General features: G+C 43.8%; 2 protein-coding genes and 3 non-coding genes across 8 annotated transcripts in view; 4 read left to right on the top strand and 1 right to left on the bottom strand.

Annotated features, from left to right (window-relative positions):
• SLC18B1 (solute carrier family 18 member B1) overlaps positions 1–1,123 on the bottom strand; it is a 41,289-nt gene extending 40,166 nt beyond the window's left edge. The window contains exon 1 of one of the 3 annotated variants that reach the window (XR_008629825.1): positions 741–1,122. Coding sequence is in view for 2 of the 3 variants with exons in the window: in XM_055136557.1 (XP_054992532.1) it covers positions 741–783 (43 nt within the window). In the remaining variant the exon portion in view is untranslated. Of the gene's footprint in view, positions 1–740 lie in introns of all 3 variants that reach the window. The other 2 variants (XM_055136557.1, XM_055136558.1) reach the window with 2 other exon arrangements.
• Positions 1,124–13,034: 11,911 nt separating this feature from the next.
• RPS12 (ribosomal protein S12) lies at positions 13,035–15,343 on the top strand. Of its 2 annotated transcripts, none has more exons than XM_055135948.1 (6): positions 13,035–13,130; positions 13,260–13,310; positions 13,452–13,568; positions 14,357–14,459; positions 14,822–14,923; positions 15,264–15,343. In XM_055135948.1, the coding sequence occupies exons 2-6, from the start codon at positions 13,297–13,299 to the stop codon at positions 15,324–15,326; spliced, it is 399 nt and encodes a 132-aa protein (XP_054991923.1). In that variant the 5' UTR covers positions 13,035–13,130; positions 13,260–13,296; the 3' UTR covers positions 15,327–15,343. The 2 variants fall into 2 exon arrangements, with proteins under 2 accessions (XP_054991923.1, XP_054991925.1); XM_055135950.1 differs by having other exon boundaries at positions 13,075–13,123.
• LOC129404654 (small nucleolar RNA SNORD101) lies at positions 13,822–13,898 on the top strand. Its single transcript, XR_008630026.1, has one exon. It is a non-coding gene; the product is annotated as a small nucleolar RNA SNORD101 (small nucleolar RNA).
• LOC129404727 (small nucleolar RNA SNORD100) lies at positions 14,662–14,738 on the top strand. The gene has a single exon (XR_008630084.1). It is a non-coding gene; the product is annotated as a small nucleolar RNA SNORD100 (small nucleolar RNA).
• On the top strand, positions 15,004–15,130 carry LOC129404705 (small nucleolar RNA SNORA33). Its single transcript, XR_008630069.1, has one exon. It is a non-coding gene; the product is annotated as a small nucleolar RNA SNORA33 (small nucleolar RNA).
• Positions 15,344–16,463: the final 1,120 nt, after the last annotated feature.

Consider the following 16,463-nt stretch of genomic DNA (forward strand, 5'->3'; position numbering starts at 1 on the left):
ATCACTCAAGTGGAAAATTAATACCTCAATGGTATGCTCCTAGAAAGAAAGACAAGCCCCATGAACCAGAAAACCAACATGCTTTGTACACCGATTATTGGTCTTTTGCATCAATTAATTAAATACTTCCTCCTAGAATTACATTTCCCTTAAATGTAAAGTCACTATTTCAATTACTCACTTTTAAGCACCCACCTGTTTTTAAATGGTGTGCAGGGAAACAAAGAAATTTAAGGAAAAAAAAATATATCTACTCTGCTCTATTTTTAGAGGTTGCCACTGCAGTAGTGGCAAAACAAAAATCTGTGCCACGGGAGGAAGTCTTGAGAAATCACGGTAAAATGTTTGGAACAGGGGAGGAAGGGAACTGAGAGAAAAGCAAGGAGCAGTCGGAATGGAACTGGGCTGCTCCGTGGTCCAGCGGACGGCATGCCCGTTTGCAGGCGTTCTTAGGACGCACGGTGCTTTCAGGAGCAGGCCACGGAGCAGGGCCACGGAGCAGAGCCACAGAACGGAGGCGCCGAGAAGAAAGTCGTTATGCTCCTGCACCCCAGAAATTCCCAGTTTTCACCGGATCCCGAAAGTAAACGTAGCGCCCGCACGACCCCCACCCTGGGACCTCTGCTCCTCCGGGTGTCCCGGCGACAAACGCAGCTAAAGCGAAGCCGTGGTCCTTACAGAGCCAGGACCGCGGCCCCCGAGCCTGCCCGCCTGCCCGCCGCCGCGCCCCTCTCGGTCACCTGCAGAGGAGCCGGAGCCCTCCGGGTCCCACGGCGAGTCCATGCGGAGAGCCCGGAGCCCCCACCGGGTCCCCGCGCCCGTCCTCCGCCGCCACCCGGCACCCGAGGGCTTAGCGACGAGCCCCGATCGCGGTGGCCGCCGCCGCGCCGCGCCGCGCGGGCATCCCGGGCTGCCGGGACACCCCGCTCCGCCGAGCTCCAGGTCCCGGAGGTCCGCTGACAAGTCCGGGAGGAGGAGCCAGGGTGGAGCTAGATCATTAATTAGTCATTCTTTTTTGTCCCCTCCCCCCCGCCTTTAATTTTAGATAGTCTAGAAAAAAAAATCATCCACCACTTGTGATTGCTGCGCTGTCGTTGTATATGAGAAAGTGGGGGCGTGAAAATAAGGGGAGTCGCGATTCCGTCTCCTAGAGCGCCTCCGCTTAGACCGTAAACACTGGGAGGGGAGGGGGTGCGGGGGGGCGGGGAAAGGTAGCCTTGCGGGGAGTTGGACAACGCTGCCCATGCCTCAGCTTTGGAGGCGTTATTTTCCACGGTGGGGAAAACGTGCAGTCTTTGCCATCCATCTGGGTTTAGTAACAAACTGGCAGTAAATTCTACCTGGGCTAGAATGAGTAAGAAGAGGTATAATAAACGTTAAGGAAAGCTACCCGTGCGTATTGGATATGCCAAAAACAGTAACAATAAGTCTCTCAATGAGAGACGTTACTGGTGCCCGCTCGAACAAATCCATGAGCAATGGGATGACAGTGACAGTGAAGGAAAATACAGCAGGGTGGCTGGGTGTATGACCTTGGCAGGCCCCACCTGAATTTCAGTCTAAGGCACTTATGGTAGACCTGGGGTTGCCAAAGTTAAGAGTTTCACTAGCCATAAAACTATGGAAGAGAGGGCTGGAGTGATAGCACAGCGGGTAGGGCGTTTGCCTTGCACGTGGCCAACCCGGGTTCAAATCCCAGCATCCCATATGGTCCTCTGAGCACCGCCAGGGGTGGTTCCTGAGTGCACGAGCCAAGAGTGAACCCTGTGCATCACCGGGTGTGACCCAAAAAGCAAAAAAAAAAAAAAAAAAAAAAAAACCTATGGAAGAGATTATAGTGCCTGCCTTGTAGGGTGATTATGAGCGCTGGGGATAGGGTGTATGATTCGCTGGACAGGGAAAGTGATGCTGCTAACACACTCTAACCCTCAAATTTCCTGGCACCCAAAACTAGAAATGCATATAATTAAAAATATATATATTTTTCGAAATTTAGTCAAGGTTAATTACAGTGCTTTTCATGATTGGGTTTCAGGCATATAATGCTCCAACACCAATCCCATCACCAGTGTCCTCTTCCCTCCACCAATTCCCCCAATTCCCACCCCATGCACCAGTCTGCCTCTATGATAGACACTTCAAAAAAAACCTTTTCAGTAGCAAGTCTCAGTCATAGGCCTGAGGGATAGCACAGCGGGTTGGGCGTTTGCCTTGCACCGGGCAGACCCAGTTCGATCCCCGGCATCCTGTATGGTCCCCCAAGCACCGCCAGGAGTAATTCCTGAATGCAGAGCCAGGAGTAACCCCTGAGCATCGCTGGGTGTGATCCAAAAAGAAAAAAAAAGTTTCAGTCATTAACACTTTAGCACCTTTCAGCACCACATCCTTCTGCCCAGAGACCCACTTCCTTCCTCCATTGTCTAAGTGTTCTCTTTCCTGTCCTGGAGCTCACCCCCCACCCTCCAAAGCTTTCTACTGAGATCAAGTCTCCTCTACTTTTGCTAATATTGTAACGCACACAATTGTAAACAGGATTCTTTCAGGCAAGCTAAGCTAAACTACTGGAGAAAATAAAGAGGTATGGCCAAAAAATTTAAGGCAGTATTAACACTCCCACGTAGTTCTGGAGTTCTTACAGATTTTGATGTTTTTATTTGGTATCAGTGAATCATGACCTTCCTGCTAAATCCTTGTGACATTCATCAAGTCAGGTATTCCCTTCTTTTTCAATATTCCAGTCTAAAGAGGGGTGATTTGGTTGATGATTAACAACTGTGAATATGCATTTGAAACTTTTTGCAATTGAGCATAGTGTATCAGGGAGATTATTTTTATTTTATTTTTATTATTTTTATTTATTTTAATTTTTTTAATTTTTATTTTTTTGGAGTGTACTTCAGTACCTTAATCCCCAAGACCTAAACCAATAAAAATCAAATGTTTAGGACCCCACAGAAGTAGTCACTGTTTTAAGCCAAAGGGCTAGTTTAGTAAGCTGTGTGACTGTGTTTGACTTCTCTAAATATTTTAATCTAAGCACAGTGGGTTTCTTGGACTGTGCACAGATATCCCTAGTTGAGTTAAAAGATAATCAAGGGTGGGGCCAGAGTAATAATAGTAAAGGCACTTGCCTTGCACAAAGTGAACCTGGGTTCAATCTCTGGCACCTCATATGCTCCCTGAGCACTACTAGGAGTGATCCCTAAGTTCAAAATAATAATCAAGGGTTATCTTACCATCAAGAATGACTTCTTTCAGAGTCTAAAGAGCTTTGTTGACCAGTTATTATCTTCACGACCACTCTGCAGTATCTTCATGTTAATGCAGGATGGTGACGGTGGGTCTCTGTGTTCAACCACGGTTCGTAGGTTCTTCAGTATTTTCAAGAGTGAAATTATTGAGCAGTATACTGCAATACTCAGAGATAAAAAAAAATGGAAAATTTCATTGGAAAATAGAAGAGAAAGAAATTCCCTGGCAGGGGAGGAATTTAGTATAGACTAAGTTTAATATGGCTTTTTTTTTTTTTGGATGGGTTTTATATAAGAAAGCTGGATCTTTATGTTACTTCTCATGTGACAAGATGGTTACAGAATGTCAGTTCTCTTTGTCTTACAGACCAAAAATTAGTCTGGCTGATGTAGGGTCTTTGTGCTGCCAAGATTAACTTCCTATATGAATTTCCACTTAGGATGCTCAAGGTATTTATTTAGGGCCTTTTAAAGTTACCCATTTACTACCTGCCTGGTATTTCCTCTTATCTCCAAGACTCCAGTGAGCCCAAGAGCTAGGGCAGAATTTATGGTGTTGGGAAACTGTAAAGGGTAAGCTACCTAGACTCAAAACAATCCAGGACTTTGTAGGAATGTCAAAAATGTAGACTTAAGTCAGCTAAAGCGGACCTGCAAACTACAGTGGGCAGAGGGGACACGGGTTTCCTCTGCTAGTGTTACAGATGATTTGGGGTTTGTAGTCTCAGTTACATTTGCACCTACCCAGGAAAGTACGGCCCTGCCCAAGAGCAGCTCCTGAGGCATGGTTGTCACAAGGTAGAGCCTTTCTAACTCAGTGACGTGAATCTAGGGGAGTGGACCAGAGAGGTAACTAAATTTGTTTGCATAAAGTTGTAGGCACAACTAGATAATCACAGAGGAGTTAACTGACTAGGTGCCACTTATCTATGCTCTTATGATAAACTCTTCCAGGGCACAAACCCATTTCCATTAATGAGATAGAATTAGTATTCATGGGTTCATTTCCATGAATTGTGTTCAAACTCGGGTGAGCCACGTTTTCAGTGCATACAATAAGAGGATCAGGCCAGAGCTATAGAGCGATAGCACAGTGGGTAGGGATGGTATAGTGGGTAGGGCACTTGCCTTGTACCTGGTGAGGACTCAGAGCACCAGTGAGTGTGGCCCCAAAACAATCTCCTCTCCCCCCAAAATAATGTAAGAGAGTTTCTCAGTCTGTAGTAAAGAGTTGTTCAATGCCTTGTACAGTTGAGTGCTTATTTCTTAGTTAAGAATGGTGAAATTTCTTAGTGGGGGCAGATCAAGTCTACGTAATATGAGAGAATACAGGGGAGCAAATACAGTTAGAAAAGAAATTGGCAGTAGGAAGTTGAAGGTTCTTGCATTATAGTTAGATCAGAATTTCTGATGATAAATCCCCTCTGAAGAGGTACTCTCCTTATTATGGCCCGGAAGATATGGAAAATAAAGGTGCTTTTTTTAAGGTTTGAATTAAAAATAATAATAAAGTAAGAGGGGCTGGAGCGATAGCACAGCGGGTAGGGCATTTGCCTTGCACGTAGCAGACCGGGGTTCGATTCCTCCATCCCTCTCAGAGAGCCCGGCAAGCTACGGAGAGTCTCCCACCTGCACACCAGAGCCTGGCAAGTACCTGTGGCGTATTTGATGTGCCAAAAACAGTAACAACAAGTCTCACAATGGAGACATTACTGGTGCCCGCTCAAGCAAATCGATGAACAATGGGACGACAGTGTTATAGGGCTACAATAAAGTAAGAGGTATAACTCTGGTGTCTACCAGAATTCTGTGCCATCTTTTTTTTTTTTTAATTTAAATGTATCATCCAGAGGTCCTCGATGAAGATTGATGGGGGAAAGAGAGTTGAAGGATTTGAAACAGGATATTTGAGGACAATCCCTTTTTCATTGTTACAACTGATATAACTGAGACATCGATCCACATTTTAATGATGGGGAACTAGACAGTAGAGTGTAAATGGCCCAGGTGTTACTTTTGATCTCTGGTTGCAGCCATACATCTGATAGCTTTCTAGCAGATAAAACATTCCACTTTCTAGCAGATAAAACAGACACCGATAAATAATTTACTATAATGAAATGAGTTCTACTATAGAGACACATCCGAAGCGCTGTTTACTTTGGCTAAAATGTGTACACGATTGATTCTTGAAGTGTTGTTACTTTGGATCTTACAGGTTATACAAAACTTTCTGGCTGGGCACATAGATGAGAAATGGGCTTTAGAATCATTCTAAATGGCGCTAGTTCTTGCAAAATCCCTTATAATCTTACTCCAGCCAGCTTTGAAAAACCTTCTTTTATTCTGTTCTTTCTTTAATCTAACATCAAAGTGAACAGTTTCTTTGATTATTTTTCATTCCCTCCTCCTCTCTATCTCTAGATTAATCTAAAAGATACTACATCATCTAGTTAGTCTAGTGGTTTTCAACCTTTTTACATCTGTAGATGGGCACAGTCAATGGACCAGTGGTTGAAAATAACTGACCCAAACTGATCTGCTTATCTATTATTGCTTTTCTTTCTACTTTTCTTTTTTTTTGCTTTTTGTCCTCTATCTTACAAAACTCTTGCTTAACTTTATATTCCATTTTAATTGTTCACTTTTTATCTATCACTACAGAATTGTCTCAATGAATATATTCAGGGAACATTTTTGTTGTATTGTTGATTTGGGGCCACACCTGGCAATACTCAGGTTATTTCTGACTCTGTACTCAGGAATTACTCTTGGCAGTTCTTGGGTCACCTTATGAGATGCCAGCAATAGAACCCAGACAGGTCATGTAAAGGCAAAGTGCCCCACTAGTTGTACTTTCACTCCAGCCCCTCAGGGACTATTTTTCTCTCTGTGATCCCTGGCATCGTTCAAGGGACCATATGTGGTGTCAGGAATTGAATGGGGTGGAGAGCATGCAAGACAGTGTCTCAACCCCCTACCCCCACCCCTGTTACTCTCTCCCAGCCTTTCTCTTTTGTTCCTATATTCATATACTAGGATTCTGTTTAGGGAAAGCCTTTCTTCAACGGAAACCATTTTTCTTCAGTAATAATATTGCTTCCAATATTATTTCCAATTATATTATAGTCCATATTTAAAACGACAGCTGGGGCCAAGATGTGGCTCACTGGGAGAAAGGAAACCTCCCACATGGAGGCCCTGAGTTGGGTGCCAGACACCATCCTAAGACAACCACAAAACTCCGTACCAAATAAGCCTAGGCTATATCTTTGAGCAGCAAGATGTTTTTCTGAGTTTCTCCTTTATCTTGGTTTCCAGTTCTATTCATTATATTTATTTATTTTCAAACCTCCCAGAGATAAGGTATTTTAAAAAGTTTTCAAATGAAAAGTGGTTTTCTGGGATTCCCAAGATATCCACTGAACCCCCAATAGATAGTAATTTAGAAAAGTAATTAGTTCTCAACATGAAATTTTTTTCAATATACCATCTATCCAGTAGATGATGATTTAAAAGTATTTACTTTAAATGATTTAAAATTATTTCCTTTGGACTAAAGAGTACAGGAATTTAGGTGGTTGCCTTGCATGAGGCTGACCAGGGTTTAATACCAGACACCACAGATAATCCCCAGCACGATCAGGTGTAATCCCTGAGCACAATAGGAGCGGCCCAACCCCTCTCCCCTCTTCAATAAAAATGACTACGATGATTGAATTTGTTGCATTTATTCATATATAACTAACATGCAGTTGGTTTAATGACTCCAATAGGTAAGTTACTGTACTAACCCTCATGGTGTAGGGCAGGAAAAGGGCAAAGTTTTGAACCTTTCCACATGAAGTTCTTTAAAAGCAACATTATTTCTCAGGCATAGTGGCAGATACTTGTAACAATGATCTCATATAGTCCTAACAATATTCTAATCCATTACCTTTTTTTTTCTGACGCAGTAATCTGCCAAAGGACACAAAACAAATTAAAAATTGAACTCAGTTCTGCTGGATCTCACTACTGTACCAATAACAACAAAAAAATCTTTTATAGATCCTGGCCCAGCTTCCGTTCCTAGCACTGACTTCCCGCATTAGCTTGTTGTAGTTCAGCTCAAAGATCTTTTTAGTATCGAATTTATTCTTTATTGACATTTATAATGGATTGAATTGTGTTCTCCCCAAATATGTATGTTGAATACCTCTCTTCCCCTCACAACCGGATTATTTTGAAAATGGCTGGTTTTAAAGGTGATTACTTGAGAGAGGTCATACTGGAGCAAGCAGGGTCCTAATCCAATATAACTGGCACTCTTATAACAAGAACAATTTGGGTGCATAGATATGTAAACAGTAAAAGACATGTAACAATCAGTTATACCACCATAAGTCAAAATAATCCCACCTGCGGGGCTAGAGCAATAGTACAGCGGGTAGGGCATTTACCTTGCATGCGGCCAATCCGGGTTTGATTCCCAGCATCCCATATGGTCCCCTGAGCACTGCCAGGGGTGATTCCTGAGTGCAGAGCCAGGAGTAACCCCTGTGCATTGCCAGGTGTGACCCAAAAAGAAAAAAAAAATCCCATCTGCTGGCAAAACTCTAGAAGCTACGAGTAGTTTGGAACTGGTTCCCCTTTGCTCCCTTGGAAGGAAGATGTTTTGCAGACGCTGATGTCAGACTTCTTCCTCTCAGAATGGAGACACTCGCTTTCTGTAGCTTTCTGTTGTTTTTGTAACTCCATCTGTGATTGTCTGTCCTGGTTGCCTTAGCAAACTAATACATCGACTATTTCTACCTATTTCTATCGTTTTCTCTTTTTCTGCCTGTTGCTACAAGGATCCCTTTTCCCCATAGATATAACTTTCTGACACACCACAGAATCAGTCCTATTATTGCCACGTGTATATGTAGAGTTGGTTGAATTCTTTTTTTTTTTTTTTTTTTGCTTTTTGGGTCACACCCAGCGATGCACAGGGGTTACTCCTGGCTCTGCTCTCAGGAATTACCCCTGGCGGTGCTCAGGGGACCATATGGGATGCTGGGAATCGAACCCGGGTCACTCGCGTGCATGGCAAATGCACTACCCGCTGTACTATAGCTCCAGCCCCAGAGTTGGTTGAATTCTTAATGCTATTCTTCCTACACTTAGACAATCATACAAATGGCTAAAGGGTTAAAAGCAAGAGCCTAAGAGTCCACGGGGCTTAAATACCAGCATTCATTTCTACTGACTATATATTCTCAGGCAACACCCTCAGCTTCAGTTTCCTTATCTGTTAAAGAGGGCTAGTACTATGTTTGTCACATAGGTTCTCAAAGGCCATCAAGGGATCAAATATGTAACAATTAGGTTAGACGGACAGTACAGCAAGTAAGGCACTTGCGATGTGAGGAGTGATCCCTGAGCACAGAACCAGGAGTAAGCACTGAACACCTCTAGGTGTGGCCCAAACTCTCTACCTCCACCATCCATCTCGAACAATTTAGTACTTCAACTGGTACAGAAAGTGCTAGGCAACATAACTTGCCACTGATTCTAAAAAAAAACCTTTTAGTATGCTTTTTCTTATCTGTTTTATATGTACACTTGTGGCTTTATACAGAATTTGAAAATTTAATGGTACATACATGTATAATTTGAATATTATACATGAGGGGCCGGAGCGATAGCACAGCGGGTAGGGCGTTTGCCTTGCACACGGCCAACCCGGGTTCGATCCCCGGCATCCCATATGGTCCCCCAAGCACCGCCAGGAGTAATTCCTGAGTGCAAAGCCAGGAGTAACCCCTGAGCATCGCTGGGTGTGACCCAAAAAGCAAAAAAAAAAAAAAAATGAATATTATACATGAATAATATTCATGTCATATAGTGATATACAAGTGGCAGAGCATGTGCCTAGTAAGGTCATTTAGGTTCAATCCCTGGCACTGCCCACCTCTCTCAGGTACCCCCAGTACATCTAAGCTGGATGTCATCTACCACCCATGTGGTCCCCTGAGCACTGTGGATCTGTTCCAGAACCTGAGCACTCAGGTGTGACTCCCCTAAAACAAAACAAAACAAAAAAACACTCCAGCAACTAGACTCAGTTGGCTGTTTTTGTTCTGTATTTAATTCTTCAAAGGTGGAACTTTAGTGATACCTAAAATTGAGAGAAAATTACCTTAAATGAGTGACTTAAGACAATCCATCCTAAAGAATTTTCAGTCCCTAGTGGGCCTGAAATTTTATTCTTGGCATCAGAGCTGCGTTTCTAAGTAGGACTTGAAAAATATGTCACTCCAGTTTTTAGAAAAGTTTCCAAATATAGAAAAGGTATTTGTTAATGTAAAGCATAAGCTCCCTGTGAGGACAGAGAGACCTTGAAGAACTTGAACAGCTAGATGAGACCAAACCTTTTTTTAAAGAAGTATATACTTGGGAGTTGGAGGGTAGGGCGTTTGCCTTGCACACAGTGGGTCCAGGTTTGATCCCTGGCATCCCATAAGTTGCCCTACTAAGCACCACCAGAAGTAATTCCTGAGTGCAGAGAATGAGTAAACCCCGTCCATTTTTAGGTGTGGCCCCTGTAGGATATCATTGGTTTGTCCTTTCTCCCTTGCCACAGAGTTTAGGTTTATCTGGTAATAATCTCTAAACTAATTTTAATACAACATTGGTATGTCCTGTTCTCCTTGCCACAAGGAGCTTTGGTATATCGTCACACCCATCAAAGTGCTCCCGAGTCACTCCCATTCCTTTGTCTATCTGTAACCACTTCTCTATGCTCTCTTCTCCAACTAGTTAATCAGCTTTTCCCCTAATCAGACTCTGTTAATTTGTAAGGTCAGACCTTTCTTAGACACTGAATTTGCATTATAAGTTAATATTGGCTTTCTCCTCTCATCGTGTCTTTTGAATAGTTTACTTTAAAGCAATATCCTTTTTGTATGGACAAAGAAAGACAGTTAATATGCTTTGGTAACATGGGATTTAATTGGCTCCGAATATTATTCACTCCCGGGCATATGCTTTCTCGACTTAAGCCTCAGATGCCCTTACTTCCTAGCACCCCCAAAAGCAGGGTCCCAGTGAGGGATGGGACGGACCCAGGGTAAGAGGTGAGTTATACCCTGGCATCAAGATGGGCCTGGCCAAAGTGCCTAATTAATGCTTAAGTATATGTTGAGAGCTTGGTCATGGACATGTCATGTCATGATCCAAAAGTAACAACGAGACTAGGGCCCTGCTAAGGATAGGAAAGACTAATCTGGCCTGAGCACTGTAGTCTGAGATCAAGATGACTCCAGGAGAGCAATTCTATAAGTTTAATGCATCTCTTGCTGTGCCCACACAAAATGACTAATATTATGAATGCCTATATGTTAGCTGGACAAGGAGAGGAGAAACACACCCATGGAATTCTGCTCTTGGGTGGGTGTCCTGCTGAAAGAGAATCTGTCCTAGAAGAAGCATCCTCTGAGGGAAAGAACTTTATCCCTATTGATTGTGACCACACCTATGTGTAAGCCCCAACCCCTCATGCTTGGGGATTTAACTAGGTTGAAAGAGTGGGCTGGGGGCCAGTCCCAGTGTCAGATCTGGAGAAGTTAGATCGAGATCCAGATCCAGAAGCGGAGAATGAAGTAGCATGGGGGAGGAAGAAACAGGAGAAGAATCAGAGGAGAATGGAGATGGGAATGGAATAAACTGCAACTGAGACCAACTAGTCTGGCCCTCCTTCCTTCCTTCGCCTGCCTCATCATCACCATCAACCTCCCTGGGGTGGGGGAAGCAGCTGGAGACCACTATACGCGGGCACGGGAGAGATAGAGCACTGCTGCCCTGTGCCTGCGGCCCCTCTCCTCTTTTGTGTGTGTTTATACAGCCCCCAGAACAAAACAAACAAAAAAGTATATAGTTGATTTTACAGAAGAGTTTACAGATTTTACAGAAGAGCTGGTAGGAGACAGCAAATTCACCATTGGTTGGTACTAGATTGGTACCAACAGCCTGAGCAGAGAGCGCCCACACCTCCCGGTGCTCTCAATTTGAGTTTGGCTCACTACCTTCCCATTCAGGTTTCTCAGTCTACCAAATGTCCCACCTCCTACCTATGATATTTTAAGTGAAAAGTGTTAAAGATATACTAGTGAGCTGAGCCAATTAACCTTTAATTTTTTTTTTTTTTTTTGCTTTTTGGGTCACACCTGGCGATGCACAGGGGTTACTCCTGACTCTGCACTCTGAATTACTCCTGGCGGTGCTCAGGGGACCATATGGGATGCTGGGAATCGGGGTTGACCGCATGTAAGGCAAACACTTTGCTATCGCTCCAGCCCCAAACTTTTGATGAGAACTTTGCTGGAACATTATTTGCACATTTCCTTTAAAAAAAAATTACAAATATGTTAATTTCCAAAAAAGTCCTTGTGCTTCCTCCATCTTTGCCCTTAGGAATCCTCTCATTCTCACTCAGCCCTTTTGAAAGACTGTCAAAAGCCCTTCACTCACCTGTTCTACTTTATCCCCAGTGCCACTTTGTACTTCCCCTGTGGCCTCTGGGGTACATACTTTGTTCAAATCTTATTATTACATCACAACCACAAGAGGAGCAGAAATAAATGTTTCAACCTTATAATTTTTATCAGCTTTTTAGAAATGCTCAGTAATTAGTGAAATTAATGAAAAAAAGTGAACAACATAGAACTTGTTGATCCATAGTGCTTTGTTGCTGTTTTTGCAGTACCAGGATGGAGACCCGGCCTTAAGCATAAATCAAATGTTCTACTCTTTAGTGTCACTTCTAAAAGTCATTTTTCAAGTTAACCTTTGGAAAGTTGAGAAACGACAGAAATTTCTTAAAAATTCAGAATTCTTCCATTCATCCCCTTACCTAGCTTTGTTCCGAGTCTGACATTACTCGCCGCGGTTCACTGCTTCCGCAGTGCAGACAATAATCGGAAGTCTACCAATTGTTGATTGGACAGAAAGTACTTTTATTTGCTTGTGTTTCAAGCTATTTGTGCTGGACATTTGGATGAGGAAGCGGCCAACCATCGCAAAACTAAAACATGTTACTTCCAGAAGTTTCAATAGAGTGCTCGGATTCCACTAACAAGCCATCCACTAATGAACGAATACCCGGAGTTGTTAGATTTTTCAACGCTTTCGGCCGACCCAGTCTGCGTCCTGCACAAGATTTAAACGCAGACGCGCGACTTCCGCAGGATGACGAATTCTGGAGGGTCAGCCTAGCGTAAGCCAAACAACCTCCACCTGGAGTCCAACACAATTAGAAAGCAGACAGAAGCAATGCCCAGGCGGGAGCGTCCACTTCACTTAGCCGAAAAAGTATTGGCGATGCACTTAGAAGCAAATACGTGCTGGCTTTCAGGACCCCCCCCCACACACACACACACACCGAGAACGATCACCCACACATTCATTCACGGGCACTCAGAAGAAGAGGAAGCAAAGTGTGTAACCCAGAGAAGCAGCCACAACGAAGGAAACGGGACATGGCAATTACGTATGCAAAAAGACTGAAACCGGGGCCTTATAAGCCCACGCAGGCACACGTGCGCCACTGGCCCTTCTCGCGCCCCGTAGAACGAGCTCTCTGGGCCTCTGCAGGCCACGCCCACGGCGGGCAGGGCCGTTTGTGGCTGTCCGGGCTAGTGCCTGCTGCGCGTATCGCACACCCACAGCCGATAGTAGCCTCCGGACCGCCTCCTTCCAGAAACAGAAATTGTGAACCCGGCATTGCTGAAGCCACCCCTGTCCCGGGAGGGTGTGCGCATGCGCAAGGGGGCCTCGGCCCGCCTTAAATACCGTCATGCGGGCTCCCCAGGCCTCTTTCCCTGCCGCCGCGGAACTGCGCGGAGGCGGAGGCACGGGGTGAGTTGAGCCGGGCGCGGGTCGTGGTTTCTCCGCGGGTTCGTGTTCGGGGTTTTCTTCTCCATCGGGCGTGGTTGTCGCTGTTGAGCGGAGCTCTTTAACGAAGTGCCCTGTATCTATCTCTCGTAGTGCGTTCAAGATTCGGCTCCACCCGTAATCCACCGCCATGGCCGAGGAAGGGTGAGCTCGGGGGACGCCCGTGCGTTGTGGCGAGGGGAGGGGCGGAGCCCGGGGGCGGGGTCGGGGGGGGTAGAGCTCCGGGTCTTTGAGCGCGCCCGCCCCGGGGACTGGCTCACGGGCGCGTTGTCGCTGTGTCGCTAGCATTGCTGCTGGAGGTGTAATGGACGTGTATACTGCGCTGCAAGAGGTGCTGAAGACCGCCCTCATCCACGATGGCCTCGCACGTGGCATCCGCGAAGCCGCCAAAGCCCTAGACAAGTACGTGTATCAGTCTCATACTGTGGGTTGTTGGAACCCCGAGCAAAACTGCCGCCAAGGGACCCGAGCGTGAAGTTTTCAATGGTGGTGGTAGCACAAAAGTTCTGAATGACATCCGCCCTGCAGGCAACGTAGTAAAAAAGGTATCAGACCTTAGATTTTATTTAGTAGCGCCCCCCGCCCCGAGTTTCTTGTGGGGTTCTGGTTGGAATGGGAAAGGCTCTTATTAACACAAAAGACGGGCAACTACAGTGTTTGAATGATGACTTACATTGTTGTCGGATACCCCTTCACTCCGTTCATGAGTGAAACCTGTATAGTCTGACAAACCTGTAGGCTGATTTTATGCCTAGGGAAAAAGGTGAAAGCGACTAAATAGAACTAACTTAAGGGAATTTCAAGCTACTCTTAAAAGCACGTGGAGCTTGGTTGTTGAGATGAAGTTGGTACTTGAAAATTATTAACAGGTGCATATGGTTGGGTATCTGATCTAGTGATTCAGGTTTATTTGGGAAGCGTGCATGTTAGAGGTGAACGGAAATGAAAGCCAGATAAATTGTCACTGTCTGGTGTAGTGTATATCTTGAGAGAATATTCTCTGGTATGCTATGAGGTTATGTGTGCTATTACACCTTGTTTCTTAAGTCTCAGGATGTTTTTTGATGCATGCTTTAGGAAACATAACAGGGTTGTGGTGCATGTATACTGGTTGGGGCCTGAACAAAGTGAGCTATATTGTGAAGTGTAAGAGGTATATCTAGAGCTAATCCTTGAATTTTGTATTCCAGGCGCCAAGCCCATCTTTGTGTGCTTGCATCCAACTGTGATGAGCCTATGTATGTCAAGTTGGTGGAGGCACTTTGTGCTGAACACCAGATCAACCTAATTAAGGTCTGTCCATAAATCTGATTTATCAGAGGGTGATACATTAGTTTAAGGTTTTGTTGAGTCTGCAGTGTTTTTGCCAGTAGCCGATATTAGCATAAAGCCCGTTACTTGCTACAGGTATGAAAAATTGTGTATTGGCTGCTAAAACGAAAAGTCGGGTTTTTAGGAATAAGATTAGTTTTCCTGTTCTTGTAAAATGTTGGTTGCTGTGCATGATGACAACTGGCTCCCTCTACTGAACCACTCTGAGGAAACTGCCATGTCACCCAGTCTGACAACAGCTGCCTTCTGGGTTATACTTTTGGGTTGGTTTTACTGTGTGCTAATACACTGACTTGTTGGCTTGATGTCTCTCCTCCCCATAGATTGAGGACAACAAGCAGCTAGGGGAATGGGTCGGCCTCTGTAAAATTGACAGAGAAGGGAAACCCCGGAAAGTGGTTGGCTGCAGTTGTGTTGTAGTTAAGGTAAGTAGTAATTCCCTGGGTTAAGGTTTTTCTGAGCCAGCAAATCTAAACTCAAAACTGGGGGAAAAGTTGGGTTAGTGAAGCCAGTAGCCAAATCTGCTTACTTGACTGTGTTGGCAGAAATTTAGAAATACTGGCAATAGTAAAGCCATGTTACGAGCCTTGGCGGCATTGAGGTTGTTAAGGTCCCTGAAAGTGGCTACAGAAATTGATAGGATTCCTATGAATTATTTTGACAGTGATGTTTATAACAATATTTAGCAAGACATTAATTTTAGTGATATTTTAAGCAATTTGGAGTTTCCAAGTTTTAGTAAGCAATCTTTTTTTTTTTTTTAAGGACTATGGCAAAGAATCACAGGCCAAGGATGTCATCGAGGAATACTTCAAATGCAAGAAATAAATAATTTTGGCTCTTAATCATTTGTTGGTTTATTTGTGGTGGTAAGATCCATTCCCTCAGGTGACCTGGTCACTGGCAAAGTAAGGCAACAACATGAGGTCTGGTTTCAAGAACCAGAAGCTTCTAAAAGCCTGTTTAAGCTTTAACTGTGGGGCTAAAACAGTTAATAGTTTGTGCTGTCCTAGTACCAGCGTCTCCACACACAAGGAATGAAATCAAGTCTGGATTATGGTTGAGTATGAGTATTTTGAGCCAGGAAGTTGTAGTCAAGATAGAGCCTCAATTGATACGTGGGTCTAAACTACACTAGTGTACATCTGAGATTATGGGGTACCTATCAGTGCAATAAGTTCTAAACCAGTATAGCTTTCACATATGGACTACAAAATATGCCTTTAAATGTTTAGATGGCAATTAGGTAATTAAAGGCTGAATATCAAAGTAAGCTCTAGGCTCCCTAGTTTATAGTTTGATGCTCCTATTTAAAAGTAATTTAGTTATTAAACTGTTTAGGTCCCTGTGTTCTGTACATGACTTGATAACTATTTTTACTCACTGCAGTAGACTCTTGCAAAGTTATGCATGGTTATATTTGTCATAGTATTTGCTACAGATTTTAATCTTGGAATAACTAGGTTGGGAGAACTGGGTTTTGTTTTTTTTTAATACTTTGATATCAGTGCTAGTGGAGGCATCTGTTCACTGATAGTAGGTACTTCACATTCGTTTGTAAATTGAACCAGCATTAATTTAGGTATTTAGGTACTGTCAACTGCAGGTCCTGAAATAGTCCAATTCTCTAGGTGCATCTCATTGTCACTCTTGAAAGGCATGCTAAGCCATAGCTTAACATTCAGTATTGAGTGATAAGTAAATGATGGGAATGGTCATCATGCCTTCTTAATGGTCAGATCTAGTGGGCTTTTTTAATCCTTTTCATACAGACATCTTTTTGTCATTTGTAAAAATTTCAGTATGATAGTGATAGCTTTGAATAAGTTTGCCCATTTGCATTTGTCAATACTCATTTCTATCCACATGATCAGGCTTCTTTACTGATAGAAATCTTCCATTTAAGAGGAAGGTGCAATTAAAATACATGGTGGACTTAGTTTACCTAACCTGAGTTTTGCACAC

Source organism: Sorex araneus, chromosome 4, assembly GCF_027595985.1.
Source record: "Sorex araneus isolate mSorAra2 chromosome 4, mSorAra2.pri, whole genome shotgun sequence".
NCBI lineage: Eukaryota > Metazoa > Chordata > Mammalia > Eulipotyphla > Soricidae > Sorex > Sorex araneus.

Coding starts and splice junctions, on each gene's coding strand:
- RPS12 (XM_055135948.1), top strand. Junction 14,460..14,821: donor ACCAGATCAACCTAATTAAG/GTCTGTCCATAA, acceptor TCCTCCCCATAG/ATTGAGGACAACAAGCAGCT. Junction 14,924..15,263: donor GCAGTTGTGTTGTAGTTAAG/GTAAGTAGTAAT, acceptor TTTTTTTTTAAG/GACTATGGCAAAGAATCACA.